We start from the raw sequence: 19,766 nt of genomic DNA, 5'->3' as shown, positions 1-19,766 counted from the left end.
TGTTAATGAGAGGAGTAGTGTCTCAGTTGAATGATGTTTCCTAAATCTGAATTTATTTGGGAAGAGAATATCTTGGTCTTCCAAATAATTTACAAGTTGGGATAATACTGCTTTTTCAAGTACTTTTGATAGATAAGACAAATTGGATATTGGACAATAGTTATCCCAATCTTCAATTCTACCAGTTTTATTTTTAGGTATCTGCTTTATCACAGCTTGTTTTAACCCATGTGGTACTGTACTTTCTGAGAGAGAATGATTAATTAAGGTTATGATTGTCGGGGTGATAATACATTGTACTTGTTTCAAGGAACTTGCTGGAATTGGGTCACGTGGATGAGTAGAAGGCTTAATTTTAGCAATAATCTGACTGATTTCAAGATTAGATACTCTGTTGAATGTGGGCCACTTAACCAGGCCATATGAATCTTCAGGTGCTTTTGTGGGAGAACAGTTAGGGAATTGAGTTTTTAACCTATTGATTTTAACTAAAATGGATGTGGCATATTCATTGCAAACGGTCTTTGAGAAGTTATAGTTTCTTGAGATGGAAGGTGATAGTAGGTTGGTTGTGCTATTTTCAGCTAGTCCAGAATGCCACCATTCACATTGTTTTGGGCGTAAGAAAAAAGGACCTTTATGTCCCCTATCCTATAAAGATCTTCATTGGTTAGCAGATCCTCAGATTTCTTTCATAATTGCCTGCTTAGGAATAAATTTTAAAATGGGTGCGCGGGCATCCATGTGCGCACGGTTCCAAGCATGTGCACATGGACATGCTGATTTTATATCGGCACGTGCATGTGAGGGCGGGTGCAGACTTGTGCTCGCAAGAAGGGGAAATAAATGAGCGGACTGGGAGGGAACTTCTTTAACCTCCTACCTACTCTGCCTCCCTCTCCCCCTCTCCCCCTCTCCCCCCCAATCCCTAAACCCTACCTAACAACTCTATTGTTTTTTTGTTTTTAAACTTACTTACTCGACAGAGCAGCAGTAAGTTGCGCACACCGGTAGCCTTCACCAGGACAGTGCCTAATGGTGCTGCCTGGCCAGCTCCCGCCCCACCCAGAACCCTCTCCCTGCCGACCCCTTTTTGCAAACCCGCCTCTTCTGTGCATAGCGTGGGATACGCGCATGGCTGGGCAACTTGGAAAATGTGCACATGCAACCCAGCCACAAGCGTATCTTCCGGTTTTTGCATGCACTGTCAATTAAAAATTTGGCCGTTAATTTTTAGGACCTGATTTTCAAAAGCATTCATGTGCATAAAACCACATTATTTGTGTGAGAATGGGTCTTTTGAAAATTGCCCCAGGGTTTGTACTTACTTGAAAGACGCATTCCTTCTAATGATTAGGTCAAATTTAGTTACATTATGATTGCTATTGCTTAGCAGCCCCACCACAGTAACCCCTTGCACTAGATCTTGCATTCCATTGAGGACTAGATCTAAGGTAGCTGCCCCTCTCTTGAGTTCTAGGACCAGTTGTTCCAGGAAGGAGTCAATTTTGCATCTAACAACTTAACCTCTCTAGAATATCCCAATAAGATATTGACCCATTATTATTGTGTATCTAAATTTGCCTTTCTAATTTTGGGTAGCATTTCAGGAGGATGATAGTATATGCCCATTGTTAAAGTCTTACCCATCACACACAGAATTTTATCCATAAGGATTTCACAGTGCATTTTGCTTCCTGCAAGATTTATCATGCTTGATTCTATGCCATCCTTTACATATAGTGCCACCTCTCCATCAATTCAATCTACCCTGTCATAATGATATAATTTGTACCCTAATACAGGGCTTCCCACACCTGTCCTGGGGGACCCCACAGCCAGTCGGCTTTTCAGAATATGCACAAAGAATATGCATGAGGTAAATCTTCGTAGTATGCAAATTTATCTCATGCATATTCATTGTGAATATTCTGAAAATCTGACTGGCTATGGGGTCCCCCAGGACAGGTGTGGAAAGCCGTGCCCTAGTACCACTGTGTCCCATTGATTAGCCGCACTCCATCATGTCTCTCAAATGCCTGTTATGTCTATATCCTCTTATAATGCCATATAGTCCATTGCTCCAGGTTTACTGTTCAGACTTCTGGCATTCACATATAGACATTATGTAATATGTTTTCAGTTTGTATTTTTATTTCTATTTGTTTTCATATCTTGCTTATTAGCAGAAGATACAGGCAATGTTGAGTCATTTATATCCTTGTGCTCTTTCTCTACATTCATCTGGTTTACTTCAGGCTTAACCACAACCTCTCTACCGGGATTAATCTAAATTCCCTGCTTTGCAAGTATCCTTGGAAGATACCTCCTTCTGAATCATGTGCTTCTGAATGACTATCTGCTTTCTCCCATGGTTGAGTTTGAAAGCTGCTTTATCTCCTTTCTAAATGTTAACTTCAGGAGTCTGATTCCACCCTGGTTAAGAAGGAACCCATCCTGTTAGAATGGGCTCCCCCTTCCCCAGAATGTTTCCCAGATCCTATCAAATCTAAAGCCCCCTTCCCTGCACTATCATCTCAGTCGCGCATTTAGATTCTGAAGTTCCGCCTATCTCTGAGGTCCTGCACTTGGAATGGGAGCATTTCTGAGAATACAGCTTTGATATTTCTGAATTTAATTTCCAACCTAAAACTCTAAATTTAGCCTCCAGAACCTCTTCGTGTACCTTCCTATGTCATTGGTACTCACATGTATCATGAAAGCCAGCTCTTCCCCAGTAGTTTCTAAAATTGTATCTAAGTGTCACATGAGGTCTACCTTCTTTGCACCAGGCAGGCAAGTTAGCAAGTGATCCTCACATCCACCAGCCACTCAGCTATCTATATTCCTAATAAATGAATCCCAACTATGTCAGTCTTAACCCATCACTTCTAGGCACAAGCCCCTTCAGATAATCCTCAGTGTGAGAGGATAAGGCATCAACTGGAGGGCAGGTTCTGGCTAAAAGATCACTTCTTGTTGCACCAAAATGATGGTCTCCTTCCAGGTGCCCTTTGTCCTCCAAAGCATTAGAAGGACTGCTGGACTGGAGTCGGGCTCGTTCTACTGTGACCCTGAAGGTTTCCTCTGTATACCTCTGTCTGCCTCATCTCCTTGAGGTCTGCCACTCTGGCTCCCAGAGATTGGACTTGTTCTGTCAGAGCCAGGAGTGATTTGTACCAGGTGCACACATACAGCCTCTCACCAACAGGTAGATAATCATACATGTGACACTCAATGCAAAAGACTGGATAGCCCCCATCTCCCTATTGGACTTCTCTCTGCATCTTAATATTTGAGTTAAAGTTTTTAAAAATGTTTAAGGAGTAGGTATATTTAAATCTAAGGTTTTTTTAATTTGATTATTAAATATCTTTTAAATGTATGGGTTTTAAAATTTGATTAGGGTTTTTAAGGTGTATTTTAAATCTAAGTTTTTTATAATTTAATTTAATGCTTTTTATTTTTGCCCATGGTTTCTCTGTAACATTTAGGTACCCTGATCATGACAAAACGTCCTTAAATTAATTATTCATTTTTATAAAGTCAGCCCTTCTAAAATACATGACTCTTGTTCTAGTATAAGGCCTGATTTACTAAAGGTTTTCTCCCACTCTGTGTGTATTGGAAAAATGCTTAGTAAATCAAACCCATAGTTTGTTTCTGATCCAATGTTTACATTGAACCACAGTGTATGTTGATCACTGGCATCCTGGTTTTCCCCTTTTATAAATTCAGTGATACTGTCTCCATTTGACAGTACTAGATCCAGTGATGCCTTGCTATCTGGTATATTTAGATCCCCCAGAGAACCTCACCTTTGCATGCTGTCCTTGGATGGTTTCTATCTAGATTCATGTATTTGGAGTGCAAAATATCCAGAACATGATGGGAGAGGGAGGGGGAGAATGAGATACTGATATGTATCAAACAGGAGAAAGATCTTGGGGTGATTACAGCTGATGATTTCAAACAGTTCAAAAAAACACTGCTCAAAGCCAGGGGAGTGCTAACTATATAAGGAGAGGTACAGTGGACCCTTAACTTACGAACTCAATTCGTTCCAGAGGGCTGGTTGTAACTCAAGTTGGTTGTAAATCAAGACTATTTTTGTTGGGAAGCGCTAGGAGAGCAGTTCCACTTCCTAGGAGAATGTGTGTTCTTGGGCCACAGCTCAACCCCAGAGGAACTCCGAAGAGGTGCCGAGGCAGGCGAGGCATGCCCGAGCATGGGCAGGACAGGAGCAAGGCTGGACTGAAGACAAGCGAGGGAACCAGGCTGGGCCCGGCCTTTACTGGACCTGCACGCACTAGTGTGACCCAGCAACACAATGCTGGTCATGAGAGTAGCCCTCCGGCCACTCGAAAGCCCTTTTGGACCCGCCGCTTGGGAACAATGAGTGCATGAGGCCAGACAGAGGCTGAGGGCAGGAACATGAAGACTCAGACATAGACTCAGATACTCAGACAAAGACTCAGGCGAGGACTTGGATACTCAGATGAAGACTCAGGAGAGGACTTGGATTACTCAGGAGTTTCAAGCAAGGATTTGGGTTACTCAGGAGTTGCAAGCAAGGATTCAGAAGTCAGGCGAAAGTACTGGGTGAGAATTGCACCACAGCGCGCCCTACACAGCCCCCCATGACTGGTCATGGACCACGCTGTACGCGAAGCAGCCTTCAGATGAGATCATGGAGATTGAGACTGGAACATTGTGAAGATTCAGTTGAGGCCTGCACCGGGGCGTGCCCTACACAGCTGCCTGTGGCTGGTCGCAGACCACGCTGAAGCGGAGCAGGTTCTGGCAGAGTCTTAGGCATAGACGGAGCAGGCACAAGGGGACTCCGTAGACCGGGAACAAGATCCAAGATTCAGGAATAAGGCTTTAAAACAGAAGTCTCCCGGAGGCTTGTGCTGCAGACGGAAGGAGGCCTTGCACCACGAAGCGCCCTACACAGCCATCCTGAGGGCTGGTCATGGACCACGACGTGGCACGCCAGGAAAGGTGGGCACAAGGAACCTGGGAACTGGATGCAGAAGTGAAAACAGGGACTTCAGAATCAAGACAACAGGAACATCAAGGCTTTCAGGAATGAACTCACAGGACAATGGGACATCTGGCATGGAACATCAGTATTTCCAGGAACAAGGCTCAGATGAAGATACAGGAGCTCCAACAAGAAACACAGGACCTTGAAGAAGAGATGGACCTCAGAAGACTGCTGGACTGAAGGACTGGAACATCCAGGAGTGAACTGGCTCCTTGCGAAGGCAACGAGGGACTGGCATAGGGCCCCTTTTATAGGGCTGAAGCAAAGCAGGTCGATGGTGTCATCATTGACGGCCACAGGGCTTTTTCCGCCACTGGCCCTTTAAATGCTGAGAAGAGGCATGTGCCCGTGCCTAGAAAGAAGCAGGAGAAGAAGGCTGACATGCTGGCGGCATCCCGCCACGTGGAGGGCCCGAGAAAGAGCGGCTTCCTGCCGTGAAGATGGAGAGAAGAAGCAGGCATCGGTAGGGATGGCTTCCCTGCCGTCTGAAGACCCTGGCAGCGGCAAGGACGGCTTCCTTGCCATCCGAGGACCCCGGCAGCAGCTCCAGTCGCGAATAAAGGCTCCTGATGGCACAGCCCTGCCATGCAGGGCAGGAGATGGCCACGGCCTCTGGGCCACGGAGGATGGCATCGGCAGCGGACTGCCGTGCTCAGCTGAGAGAGCAGCTGGGAGAGAAGGTAGGGGGCCTGCCCGCGCCCGTCGCGGGCAGGTTCACAACAATTTTTTCCATAAGAAATAATGGAAATACCCATAATGTGTTCCAAACCTCCCAAAGCACCCCTTACCTAACATTTTCATAATAAAAAAGGGTTGTATAATGTGCATAATTACCAGAAAAACCTATAATTTTCCTAGTGTACTCACCAAAAAGTTATAATATGTGCCTAGCCTAGCAGAAACAACAATTTCATACTGTACTCGCCATTCAAGTTGACATCTTTGGCTTACAGGAAGGGAGGAGGGGGAGGATTCCCCCCTCCCCACCCCCTCAGAGCACATCTCTGGCCCCCAAACACTTATTTCCCCCTCCCAACTCATGCCTCCCCTCCTGATACCTTCCTCTAGCCAGCTGAGTGCTACACTCCCTTTCTACTGCTGCACAGAAGTTTCCTTGGTCACCAGTGATGCTGTTGCTTGCTGCAATGCCGTGCCGGGTCTGCCTATGTGCTCCTATGAACATTTGCAGCTCTAGGTGCGCCTGAGATGGACCGGCCTCATCGGCAGCAGCAGCAGCAGCCAATCACTGCAACAGCAGAGCAGAAGTCCCACCCACCAAGCCCCAAAAAACGCGATTGACAGGAAAAAAAAACGCCCAATTAGAAGCAACCACACGCACGAGCGGATACACATGGCCTTGGCCGGCATTCAGGTTGTAACTCAAGACTTTGGTTGTAACTCAGAACTAAAATTTTGGTTGTAACCAAAGTTGTTTGTAAGTCAAGCCAGTTGTAACTCGAGGGTCCACTGTATAGCCAATAGAATTAAGGAGGTATAAAATGCCTCTGTACAAATAATTGGTGAAATCTCATCTGAAGTATTGTGTCCAAAACTGGAGGATGTACCTCCAAAAGGAACTAGATTGAGTTCAGGAAGTCTAGAAAAGGGCCACCAAAATGGTGGAGTCTGCAACAAAAAACCCTATGAAACTGGGTCTTAATGACCTAAATATGTATACTCTGAAGGAGAAAAGAGAGATCATACAAAAGAGACATTCACATATCTCAAATGTATAAATAATGCATACAAAGTTTAAATTTTCCAGTGGAAGAGCAATTCTAGAACAAGAGGTCATTATGGGGCAATTTTCAAACGGCCTCCCTAATTGCAAACTATGCAGGCAATACTTGTACTTTACCCTCATTTTAAAAGGGAAACTACACAGGTATTGTCCCTTGGAAACTTTGGATAAAGTGCATGCATTATAACTTCCCATATACAGTGTAAGTTTTATACATAAAAATTTAGTACATGAGTATCACCAAGATTATTTTCCCTAGAGCCATCTAGGGAAAGTTTTCTACCAGAGCAGCTTCCTAGCCTTCCTGGGATGTGACATAATTTGCTGCCACTTCACAGCAGAGATAAGAATAGTGGGTGCCCAAGCATTCCTCTCCTACGTCTACAAGCCTGTGATGCATCCCCCTCACCACCAATGGAACGGGAATAAGAAGCTACAGCTGTAACTTACACTATATAGTAATTGGTTACACTATCATACAACTGGTACAGCAGAAGCATGAAGCTCAGAGGATAGTAAATTCTCCAAGGACAAGCACATGGTGACATCATCTGATGTCCTCACACATGGTGACATCATCTGATGGAGCCCATCATGAAACTTTGATCGCAATGAATCTAGAGCTTTCAGCATGCTCTACTGAGCATGTGCAGCTGTAATTATTTCCCTGCCCCTAGGCAGAGCCCCTCAGTCTTTTTTTCTGCACAGCCATGTGGTCATGGTATTCAACTTTGCTCTCTCTTTTACAACTACTGCTGTACTTTTTTCTGGAGCTGCAGCTGTTTTTTCTAACAGACTTTTCATACTTATCTTATGATATTTTTTTGTTTAACCTTTCTTTTTTTCTCTTAATTCAGCTCGCTGCCAGCCACATGACGGGTCTTATGCTGTGCGGCCTGGCAAAGTCTGCTCTCTTTTCTTAATAAATAATGCTGTATCTGCAGCTTATTTTCTGTATCCTCTCCTTAATCTGTCTGCAGTGCCTTTGTCAGGTGCTGGTGGGACTGGCAGTATGCACTCCGTGTGTGAAACCATGTAAGCCATCTAGGCCTAGGGACTCGCCTGAGTTCTTGCCCAGTCTGGAGTTCCATGTGATGTCCTCCGACCTTTGGGTATTGATTGGAGGTCCAGGCAGTGAATGAATCAAGGACAAGATTATTCCTGTGGGGAGGAAAGCTCATCCCCACACTCCTAGGAACTAGTCTCCAGGGGCCTCAAGAAACCTGGACGACACAGACTCCCCACCTCCTTGTCAACTGGCAATGCAGTCTCCTTGAGAAAGAGGGTGAGCATGAGCTCGGGCCATTAGCATTGCTGCTGCACCATCAGTGCCATGCCTGATATCGGTTACTCATATGCATTTGTGCTAGAGCAACAATGGTCTGATGCTTTGGAGTCAGAGATGCGTCAGGTGCTATAGACACTATTGAGCACCGTGGCTTCCCTGGAAGCCATTGAGACTGCCCTCGAGGCAAGGGCCATTGAGGGCTGTGGACAGCAGGTGTTGGTGAGTGCTGTGGAGAGCCATGGATACCTTTGATACTGTCAAATGGCATGAACGCCATTAATGCCTTTGAGCACCAGGGACACCCTCGATGCTGTTGAGGGCCATGGCCCTCAATGCTGTCGGGCATCAGGGATGCCTTCGAGCATCATGTACCCCCTCAGGTGCCATTGGGTGCCATGGCTGCCATTGAGCGTCCTGGTTTCCATCAATGCCATTCAATACAGTTGCCGTCCTCAACACAGTTAAGCATCATCCGGCCATGAGGCGCCATAGATTCTGTCGAGCACTACAGTCACCCTCATTGCCGTCAAATGCCTTGGATACAGTCAGGCACTATGATCCTCAAGCGACATGGTTACTTTCAGTGACATGAGGCGCAAAGGACACCATCAAGGCATGGACACCCTCGACCTCCGTTGGGCTATGGATGTCATCGAGTGCCAGGGTCCTCGAGCATTGGGAATGGGCATTCCGGATACACCATAAGAACATAAGATATGCCATACTAGGTCAGACCAAAGGTCCATCAAGCCCAGCATCCTGTTTCCAACAGTGGCCAATCCAAGTCACAAGTACCTGGCAAGTACCCAAACATTAAATAAATCTCAAGCTACTAATGCTTATTAATTAATAGCAGTTTATGGATTTTTCCTCTAGAAACATATCCAAACCTTTTTAAACCCAGTTACACTAACTGCCATAATCACATCCTCTGACAATGAATTCCAGAGCTTAACTATGCGCTGGGTGATAAAGCATATACTTTGATTTGTTTTAAATGAGCTACTTGCTAACTTTATGGAGCGCCCCCTAGTCCTATTATCTGAGAGAGTAAATAACCGATTTATATTAACCTGTTTAAGTCCTTTCACAATTTTGTAGACATCTATCATATCCCATCTCAATCGTCTCTTCTCCAAACTGAACAGCCCTGCCTTCCTTAGCCTTTCGTCATAGGGTAACTGTTCCATGCCCCTCATCATTTTGGTTGTCCTTCTTTCAGCATAATCTCCTACAATCAACAGCAACACAGCCCCCAATATCATCAACCTAATGTCTCAACCTCCAATCATCTCCGCCAATCACACCTATCACCACAGCCCACATACAGCTGCATTCAGCCTTCACCATCCTGCTACACCGATCCCGCCAATCCTCCAAAAATAACTCAAATAGTAGTGGTGCTAAAGGACAGCCCTGCCTTATCCCTCTGCCAAAGCTATCCCCAAAACCACCATTTACCTTAACTCTGGCTTTCAGCTGGTCATATAGCTTCACTATCCACTGCAGGAAAAATGGGCCAAAATGCATTTTATCCAACGTTATGAATAAAAATGGTCAGTGTACTAAGTCAAATGCTATTTCAGCATCGACAGAAAGCAAAACCGAAGGGATTCGTTCTTTACGAACCCACCATAAAAGGTCAGCAATCTTGTAGACATTATTGGCAGCCATGCGTTTGGGTATAAATCCCAGTGGACCAGAGTGGACCAAAGATGGCAAGAATGTATTCAGTTGTTCAGCAAGAACTCTGGCTAAGATCTTTAAGTCCAAATTAATCAAAGATATCAGTCTATAGGACCCACAAAGAGAAGAATCTCTGCCAAATTTTGCAATAACTGAAATGCCAGCAATATTAGAGTGCAAAGGAAAAGATTCCCCCCCTCTCTAATATAATTAAACATATCTGTTACAGGGGCAACTAAAATATGAAAATACTTTTTATAATAGCCACTGGAAAAACCATCTAAACCCAGGGACTTACCAGGCTTTAACATTTTGATAACATGTAGAACTTCAGGGGTACTGATGGACCTATCCAAGAATAATTATTGTTCTACTGTGACGGAAGGGAGAGACACTGATGAAAGATAGTCATCAATTTGTAAGTCATCTACGGTAGTATTGGGATTATAAAGAGAAGCATAAAACTTTGAGAAGCAATCTCTTATAGCAGAAGATGCTGTATCCATCTCACCTTGTGAATTTTTAATTTTAGCTATGTAACCTTGAGCAGTGAGAGCTTTCAGAAGCCTGGCCAAGTATTGACCAGCCTTGCTGCCCCCCTCATAGTAGGTTTGTTTAATTAAGCCAAGCCAGTGGGACATTTTATCATCAAGGGATTGTAATGCAGTGCTAGCCAAAGTCACTTGAAGACAGACTTGGACTGGTGCTTCATATGTAAGCAGGAAATATGAGAGATGTTATCAATTAATGCAGTCCAGGCCTGCTCCCTTTTTTTCTTATGAAAGATTGTACTGCCTTAGAGCAATCCCATACCGTACCCAAGGAGACAGAAGTAGAAGAATTGACTTGAAAGTAGGCTTGTAATTGTTCATCTAAGGACTTTGAAAAGAATCAACCTTCAGTAGGCTTTCATTTAAACGCCAAATGCCATCAAGTTCTTTGATGTAGTAGAGTGCCGTAAGAACAGACGTGTCATCAAGGTGTCAAAATGGGCACCGTGAACGCTATTGGTGCCGCTGAGTAGCGTGAGTGCCATGGAGTGCCATTGATTTCATAGACCTGGGGTGCTGTCAAGTGCCCTGTGATGCCATGGGTGCTGATGTTTCAAACACCAGTGGTGATGTCGAGTGTCATTGTGCACTGTTGGTGCCATCAACATCTTCAAGCACCTTGGGTGCCATCGAGCACCAGGGTTGCCATCAATGCCACCGACCGCCATAGATGCTGTCGAGCTGTTCACCTTAGGCACTATTGATCACCATGGGGCCATTGTCACATTTAGGCACTGGTGGGCGCCATAGGCATTGTCAAGTGCCAGGGACACCATAAAGTGTGATGATATGTAGGGTCACCGGATCCACTATAACTTCGCCACTTTTGGGCAAAGTGGGCACCATTGGTTCTGCAGGACCATCACCACCTTTCGGTGAGATGAGGTCATCGATGTCTTCAGGCACCGAGGGCAGCCATCAAGACTGTCAGGCCCCTTGGTGCTGTTGAGCACTATGGTTGCCGAACATCTTTGGCACTGTTGCAATCCACCGATGCCTGGACACATGTCATTTAGTGCCATAGGCATGGTTGGTTATGGACGAGCATCGACAATGCTATTGGCACTATGACTGGCATGGTCAGACCCTGCATCTGTTGAGCACTATGAACACCATCAGGTACTATAGTGCCGTCAATATCACAATTATTAAGCCGTTTTGGGTGTCCTCAAGCGCGGTGTGTTCCTTGAGGGTGACACCATTACCTGCTGCCCAGTGACGGACCGACGCAGTTGGGGCTCAGACTCCATAAACTGTCCCAGCGCTATAGCGCCACCAGATGATATTTTCACTGCTGCGCTGTCCCATCTCTTCCTGGAGGGGAGATATGGCTGTTGGTTTTCCAGAGGTGACCCTTTTGGGTTCCCTCTCGAAGGCCTTGCTTCCACCCTGAAAAGGGGTAGTTCTCGCTTTCCATTTTCTGGGGGTGTGAGAGGGCATTCTTTTGTTTCTGACTGGTGGCTGTTCTGTTTCCTGCTGGATCCAAGCACCTGCCAGGCAAGAGTGCTCGGCTACTGTACAATGGAGCTGTTTCATGGGGAGCTATTCCAGATTTGGACTCCCCATAGTGTTCAGGGTTCCCTCTCTTGGCTGCTTCCCAGCAACATATGAAGCTTTCTCCTGCAGGGGAATACCTCTTCTGATGCCTGCTTGGTGCAACACACATACTTTTTGACTGCTCCTGTCTATCTGGTTTTGGGCCCTACCTCTGTGAAGAGGGTTCTAGCCCATCTATAACCTGAATGACATGTGTGCCACCTTACCCCTTTCGGGTATAATGCTGTCTGTGGTAGTGTTTGTAGGACATGGCGGTCTTTGTACCTGCAGACTTTCCACTTCATGGGCCTCAATGTCATTAGGTGGAAGTATGAGTTTATCGTTCACACCTATGCCAGATTGGTGAACAATCTGTTCTGCTGATCAGGCTGAACCTCACCTGGTACACTCTAGGTTTCCAGGGTAGTGAGGAAGTCCTGTTTCTATAGGAGCTGGCTCTTGATTCATCCCTGTTTTATCTCTCGATGGAGAGGATCCGGACTTATTCCTTGGAGGTTCGCTCTCAATTTGTTGTTCCTGTCTACTGAGAGGTCAGTCTTGGTGGCAACTCCCTGCTGGAATCAACAGGGGAGAGTATTGTTGGGATGTTACCCAAAATTAATTATACTGCCTAGCGGCTTCTCTTATTTTCTGCATCCCCAGAGTCTGCCTCATTGTATTTGTCGCTTCTTCTGACTTATAGTCAGGATGTCGAAGGAGTAGCTGTAGCATGGACTGAAATATCTTCCTGTTTACCTTCAGGGAATGGTGTACCATCCTTTCCCTGTTTTTATGGCCTTATTTGGGCTAGTACTGCCTTTGGCTTTCCGTACTTCATTTGGTTGGCAAGGGTGTTTCTCCTTTTCACCTGAGCTTATCCTGCCAGGTGGGAGGCTATGCCCATTAATGGAAGTACCGGGACAGGGTACAGTTTGGTTGTAGCTCACCTTCCATGCTTGAGATGGGTAGCCCCTTCCATTACTTGGCATTCTTGGTTCCATGCCATCTGATCTTGGGTCAGAAATTTTCTTGTAATGTTCATTAGGTAGGGTCTACTGCAGACCCTGATGCTTTGCTGCCTATTCTTCCAAGTTCTGGTGAGCAGCGCCATAGCTGCTGGAAGCAGGCATCCCAATCCTGTTCAAATAACATTTTTATCAGATACTCCATAAGAATAAATATTTCATTTGAAATGTTCTACCTATAGCACTGTGCCTTGGAGATTGCTACTGTTTAAATTTAAAAACCTATCAAGATTACATGAAAGAACGCTCTTGGATATAATACTTATTGTGTGCCATAACGGAAATTTTTTTTGATGTTCACATGCACTCTGATTGATACCTTGGCACTACACTTAAAATGACTATCTCTTTATCCTATGAGATGATCTACAGGTGAAATCATTAAAGGAACTCTCGATCCCAGCCTCTGTGATCTTTTCCAAGATATGCTTTGGAGATAAAATTGAAACATTTGTATGCTACGGATAAACAAATCCCACTGATGAAGCTGTTTCAGTGAAACAGTGTCCTCTGTTGGGGTGTCTATTCTTGTAAAAAATCCTTTTACATTGTATCTTTGATTATATCTTTGGGAAACCTGTATACATTGTATCTGTAATTATCCCCTTGGGAACTGTGTTTCTAAATACGAGTGTTGAAAAATCGTATACATTGTATCTAAGTGTATTTGATATGTTTTTATGTGTTGAATGCATGATTGGTGTGTGTTGAAGACTAGCATGTATTTAGAGTATATGATATGCATGGTATTGGCGTTTTAATTGAATAGCTGACATCTAAGTAACTTGTTAACTGAGGGTTGCGAGGGTTCCATTTTTTTGGTGAAAAATAATTTTTCTTAATAATTGCTAGATAATAAAAATTGTTCTGTTTTGTTAGATTGATTCCCTTTTATCTTTAGTTTTGGTCTACAATTTTTGGGAACTGTGTTTTCTTATACCTTCATTGCTTTATTACCTCGTTGGTTTCTCTATGCCCATTGTGACTAACAACCAGTCATCAGGTGTTTGTAGGCAAATGCATTCTGTTCTTCCTCTTCAGATGCTAGTGAACCACAGCTTTCTTTTTGGAGGGTTTTCTCAGCCCAAGTTTTCAGTTGTCTTGTGACACTGAGGGAAAATGTTCAGTCTTCATCCAAGAGATCTTCCCTTGGTTGGGTTTTTGTGCCCTTTCCTGATTCACAGGAGGATCTAGGCCTATTGGTGCTTGTCAAGGTTCATTATTGGGAAAACTCTGCTTGCAATACTTTCTGTCAGGCGTAGTGTGCTTCTCTCCCTAAGTTTGCATCTCTCCCCTTTCTTGGATGCCTATGCAGTGCCTTGGGTTTTGTCCGTCTGTTGTATGGATCTCTTTTGTGTAGAACCCAATTCTTTTCCCTCCTAGCCCCCTTTTTGGATTGGCTGCCTCATGAACAATAGGGAGAAAGTTGTGTCTTCAGCACTATAGGGTTTCCCCACTTTGTCCTGTTTTGGGCAGCCTGTAGCTAGGGATTCACTAGTGTGAGGACTGCCATCCTGCTTGTCCTCAGAGAAAGCAGAGTTTCTTACCTTTAACAGGTGTTTTTCGAGGACCGCAGGAAACCCACCCGCCTCCCCTGGGAGTTGGTTTCTCCATGTATTAGCTATATCAGGGACTGAGGGACTCTGCCTAGGGTGTAGGGGAATAACTACAACTGCACGTGCTCAGTAGAACATGCTGAAAGCTCTAGATTCTTTGAGATAAAAGTCCTGTGACAAGCTCCATTGGATAATGTCACCCTTGTCTGAAGACTGACATCCTACTGACCTCAGAGAACACCTGTTACAGATAAGCAACTCTGCTTTATTCATGGGGACAGCAATTTTCACTATTATTACATGGCTAGATAGTGATTTACACACCTAAATCAGCTGTCTGAAAATAGCCTTCCTTAATGTGGCTAAAAGTACACATTTCCAAAATGTATATACTTTATTCTGCATTAAAAGATGTTCACAGGGGGTTGTTTAGCTCAGGGGAGGAAAACAGCATATGTAGATTGCATTTTCAAGTCTATGCATGTTATTTTCCATGCAGAAAGTGCACACACAAAAAGGAGGTGCAAATGTCTGTAACCAAACCAAGTTTCAAAGATGATATTTTGCTTCAAAACCTGGGCAAAATCTAGGGGTAAAACATACCTGAAGATTTTATCCCAAAATGCTTCAATATTGTGCCATTAGTTTTATTAATTATTGTAAAGAAGAATAAAGGTCGATTTTAAAAGCCCTGTATGCACCAAAAGCAGGAGATATGCGCACAAGTTGAGCCAGCGTGCACCGAGCAGATTTTATAAGCTGCCCATGAATGCGCTTATCTCCTGCTGCGCGCACTAGTGAAAAGTTTCTAAAAAGGGGCAGAGCGTAGGCATAGTCTGGGCAGGGGGTGGACATGTTGGGGCCTGGCCAAAAAATGTTAGCATGAATACTAATGTGCACAGGTGCACGCCGGGGTCCCCTGCCACGTAAATTTATTTCTGCTATGGAGGACATGTAAGTAGTAAAATAAAAAAAAAATGTAGGCCATGCAGCGAGGTTTTAAAGGTTGGGGCTAACAGGGGGAATGGGTAGCTATAAAATTAGGAGGTGTTTGCAAATCCTATCCATAAAATGGGTGAGCTGGGAGCAAACTAGGAAAACTATGTATGGCGTTGGCGCACACCCCTTGTAAAATTTCCCCGACTTGTGAGGTTCAGAATGGCCCCTCTTACAGTGGTATAAAAAGTTGCCTAATATGTGTGTCTCCCCAGAGGCTCTCTCTCTCCTCCTCTCCCCCCTCCCTGCCTGAAATGGGATTTGCAATAAATATCGCAAATCCCTTTTCGGGCATAACGCACAGCATAACGCCAGGAAAAAAGATGTACTTATTTCCGGCATTAAATCCCACGATAGCGTACATGCAACATTAAGCACTCCTCATTTTCATAAACTCCACCCAAATTCCTCCCATTTGACTAAATGTTTAAAATTTGCATACGCATCTCGCGATGCTTTATTTATCGCATGCATTATTGCAGGTGTTAGGGCCCGCGATAAGGCACTAACGCGATTTGATGAATGTCCCTTTAGAGAGGCATTTCTAGAGCCAAATCAGGGGGCTGATGTGCCCAACTCTTCTTGTCCACAGTTATAGAATGGAAAGGCTTTGGGATCTGGCTCCTGCTGAGTTTAACTCTAGAATGAGGGATATATATATCTGGCTCCTGCTGACTATAGATCCAAGGCACAGGGGTGGATGAGACCTATCTCCTGCTGACCATAGCTGCAGGGTGAGATGTGCATGTGCCTGGTTCTAGCTCCAAGACAAAGGAGATGAATGTCTGTGGTTCCTGCTGGAGTCCTTTCTACCCGCTGCTTGTGGGATATTTGTGTTATTTTATGAAGATGCTTTTTTTAAATTGACATTGATTGATGCTCTGTGGTTTTAATTTTAGTTTAAGATGCTCTCCCTCTCTTTCTTGATATGACAATGACAGAGATTTTACGTGGCTACGTCTCGTCAGCTGAAGCGTCTTGAATCCATCAGCCGATCTCCTATATATTCACACTTCTCAGAAAGCATCTCTGGTGCTGGCATCATCCGAGCCTTTGGAAGACAGAATAGTTTCATTCTCAGCAGTGATACAAAAGTGGATGAAAATCAGAAGTGTTACTTTCCTAGCATTGTATCCAACAGGTAATAGCTGTTTTTTAATCTATCTCCTCTGATTGCTAAACCATTCACTTACCAGGTCTGAGAATGGCAGGCTAAGAACCATAGTGAGAACCGATACAATACAATAACTGATCACACTGTGGCACTGTAGTGACTGTTGGGTAGGAGGGCAATGTCTCCATACAGACACTGTTGAGTAAATGTGCTGTCTTGCTGCTATGTCATAGAGGTGGATTCCTGGACACTAGTGGCTGTCTTCCACTCAAAGATCACATCATCACTGCAGTGGTATATTAATAGGTACCATATATGTTTTTTTGTTTTGTTTGTTTGTTTGTTTTTTACACAAAATAGGAAAACATCTTAACAAAGAATTGTCTGTGTGACTCAATAAATAGGTCATTGTTTTGGGTGTTTCACTATTTTGATAATTATTTGGTTTATGTGTTTTTGTCATAGGAAGGGTAATTTCTAAATAGTCCAAATACAATGTACACACTCAGGCTTATTTTAAAATGAGTGTGCAGGCACCCATATATGCGCATATAGGCGCTTGAGCGGAGATATGCTGGAATTTAAAATCGTGCATGCACTTGCGAGCATATGATTTAAAATACACCTAACACGAGTAGGTATGCTCCTAATTTTAAGAGGTTACTCAAGCAAATGTACTTCGTGTATCTTCCTTTGGACTTTGCCGGCCTTAACACATGCATATAGGTGGAATCTGAACATGCTGCGCATGGGACATTACTAGTTTTTCCAATTAGTCCACCAGTTTGCTCAGTCAATCTCAAGCTCATCCAGACCCCTCTTGTTCTTCATCCTGTATGCCCCCAGTGGACCCAGACCCTTCACCCTGTCGTATAAGCCCTAAAACACGATTTCTGAGGACTTGGCTCCTCATCAGGAGCAGCAGTAAATATACATGGCTAACAAGCCGCCGCGCGCTGCAGTGGGTGGTTTTAAAATACGGAGTTAGGCGCAGAACTGTTGGCCCCGCCCTGGAATGCTCCTGCCCCGCCCCCAATTCCACCCCTTGGTTTTTACTAATGCAAACTTATACACGTATAAGTTCCGGTTTTTTAAAATACACATTGCTTGTGGCGGCTTAGATACTTGCATATATGGACATTTTAGTGCAAGCAATGCTTTGAAAATTGATCCCATAGACTCTACTGAATATTTTTACAGCAAAGTTACATGCATACTGGTGAATTTTCAAATATGCAATTTTTTATAGATGATGCAGTTCCCACCAGACAGTTTATAAAATACAAACATAAATTTCAGTGTGCTGCCTTAAACATGCAAATGGTATACCATTTGAAAGTTTGACTGTATGTACATAAATTACATTGCACAAGTTATACCTACTGAAAAGTAGATGTAACTCTGTGTGCTGTAGTGTGTGCCCATACACAGACCATTACCTTAGTATTTTCAAAGCAAACTCATGGGCTTGATTTTCAAAAGCATTTACATTAACAATGGGCTTTATATATGTAAATGCACTTTACCTATGTAACAGGTCGATACTGTAAGACCGCGGGAGAGTGGACGAACGCCCGCTCTCCCGGCGCGCGCACCAGCCCTTCACCGGTGCGGGCGATTCAGTATTTAAATGAGGTGACGCGGTGCAAACGGGGAAAAGGAGGCGCTAGGGACACTAGCACGTCCCTAGCGCCTCCTTTTGGCCTGGAGCGGCAGCTGTCAGCGGGTTTGACAGCCGACGCTCAATTTTGCCGGCGTCGGTTCTTGAGCCCGCTGACAGCCACGGGCTCGGAAACCGGACGCCGGCAAAATTGAGCGTCCGGTTTTCGGCCCGACAGCCGCGGGCAGAATTCAAATTTTTTATTTTTTTTTTTTTTACTTTTTTTTACTTTTGGGGACCTCCGACTTAATATCGCTATGATATTAAGTCGGAGGGTGCACAGAAAAGCAGTTTTTACTGCTTTTCTGTGCACTTTCCTGGCGCCGGAAGAAATTAGCGCCGACCTTTGGGTCAGCGCTAATTTCTTAGAGTAAAATGTGCGGTTTGGCTGCACATTTTACTTACTGGATCCCGCGCGCATACCTAATAGGGCCATCAACATGCATTTGCATGTTGAGGGCGCTATTAGGTGCCGCGGGTGGGCCGCGTGTTTTCCTCCCCTTACTGAATAAGGGGTAAGGGAAAACACGCGTCCAGAGCAGGCTGACAGTGCGCTCCGATGGAGCACACTTTACTGTATCGACCTGTAAGTGGGCTTTTGAAAATTGCTACAATATATGTCATTGAATTTGTTAATAGGTTTTACCAGTGTTAAGTGCGTTTAACACAAGTAAATGGCTTTTAAAAGATTGCTATGATAGTATGTTAGTTACATGTCTAAGGAGCTTTATAAAATACTGCATATTTCTGCCCCCAAAGCACACACGTATGTTGTAATATGCATGTATATTTGTAATGCGGGAACATGCATACTTTCTCTACCCATTTAAAAAAAAATTGGTTAAATTTTCAAAGCATTATGCACATACGCATGTAAGTAGCATCTATTCACATACATGCTTTAATATTTGGCCAGCCAGGGGACGGCCCCGTGACCTGCCATACTCATCCCTGATGATGGCATGGCATGGATGCCGCTATCTTGCCTCCTCAGGTCCCCCTAGGCATGCACTGAACAATATAGCCCCATGGTGGGAAACAGCAGTGGTACTGGCAGATGACATCAGTGCGGCTGGGGATTTAAACTCCAGCTGCACGTAAGAACATAAGAAAATGCCATACTGGGTCAGACCAAGGGTCCATCAAGCCCAGCATCCTGTTTCCAACAGTGGCCAATCCAGGCCATAAGAACCTGGCACAGGTCCTCCTGCTCTTGCAGTGCGTGTTGCTTCATTATCTCAATACCTTGCCTTGTTGTTTCCCTGCCTGCCTTATATTCTTCTTGTCTTGCCTTCTTGTTACCTTGCCTCATCCTGCTTTGTTATTGCCCTGTCTTGTCATGCTTGTGTCTTGGTCCCAGTCCCTTGTCTATCTGTCTTTCCATGATTCCCAGTTCTGATGTCTGCTACAGATCTTGACTTCTCTTCTCAACTGCCGCCTGCCCTGACCCCAGTTTGGATCTCAATACCTCTTGCTCGCTGCCTGCCCTGACCTCTGCCTGCTATTCAACTTCATCTGACCACTCCATACAGGACTCTCTCCTAAGCTCTGCCAGCCCCTGGA

The 19,766-nt window shown here is 44.5% G+C and overlaps 1 protein-coding gene across 3 annotated transcripts in view; it reads left to right on the top strand.

Annotated features, from left to right (window-relative positions):
• Positions 1–19,766, top strand: part of ABCC3 (ATP binding cassette subfamily C member 3) — a 475,864-nt gene that overhangs the window by 325,035 nt on the left and 131,063 nt on the right. For 2 of the 3 annotated variants that reach the window (XM_029600255.1, XM_029600254.1), the window contains exon 24: positions 16,371–16,570. In XM_029600255.1, coding sequence (XP_029456115.1) covers positions 16,371–16,570 — 200 coding nt within the window. Of the gene's footprint in view, positions 1–16,370; positions 16,571–19,766 lie in introns of those variants that run through there. The other variant, XM_029600256.1, reaches the window with a different exon arrangement.

This window comes from Rhinatrema bivittatum, chromosome 4, assembly GCF_901001135.1.
Source record: "Rhinatrema bivittatum chromosome 4, aRhiBiv1.1, whole genome shotgun sequence".
Lineage (NCBI taxonomy): Eukaryota > Metazoa > Chordata > Amphibia > Gymnophiona > Rhinatrematidae > Rhinatrema > Rhinatrema bivittatum.
The sequence above is the reverse complement of the archived record's forward strand: the minus strand, read 5'-3'. Positions and strand labels throughout refer to the sequence as shown.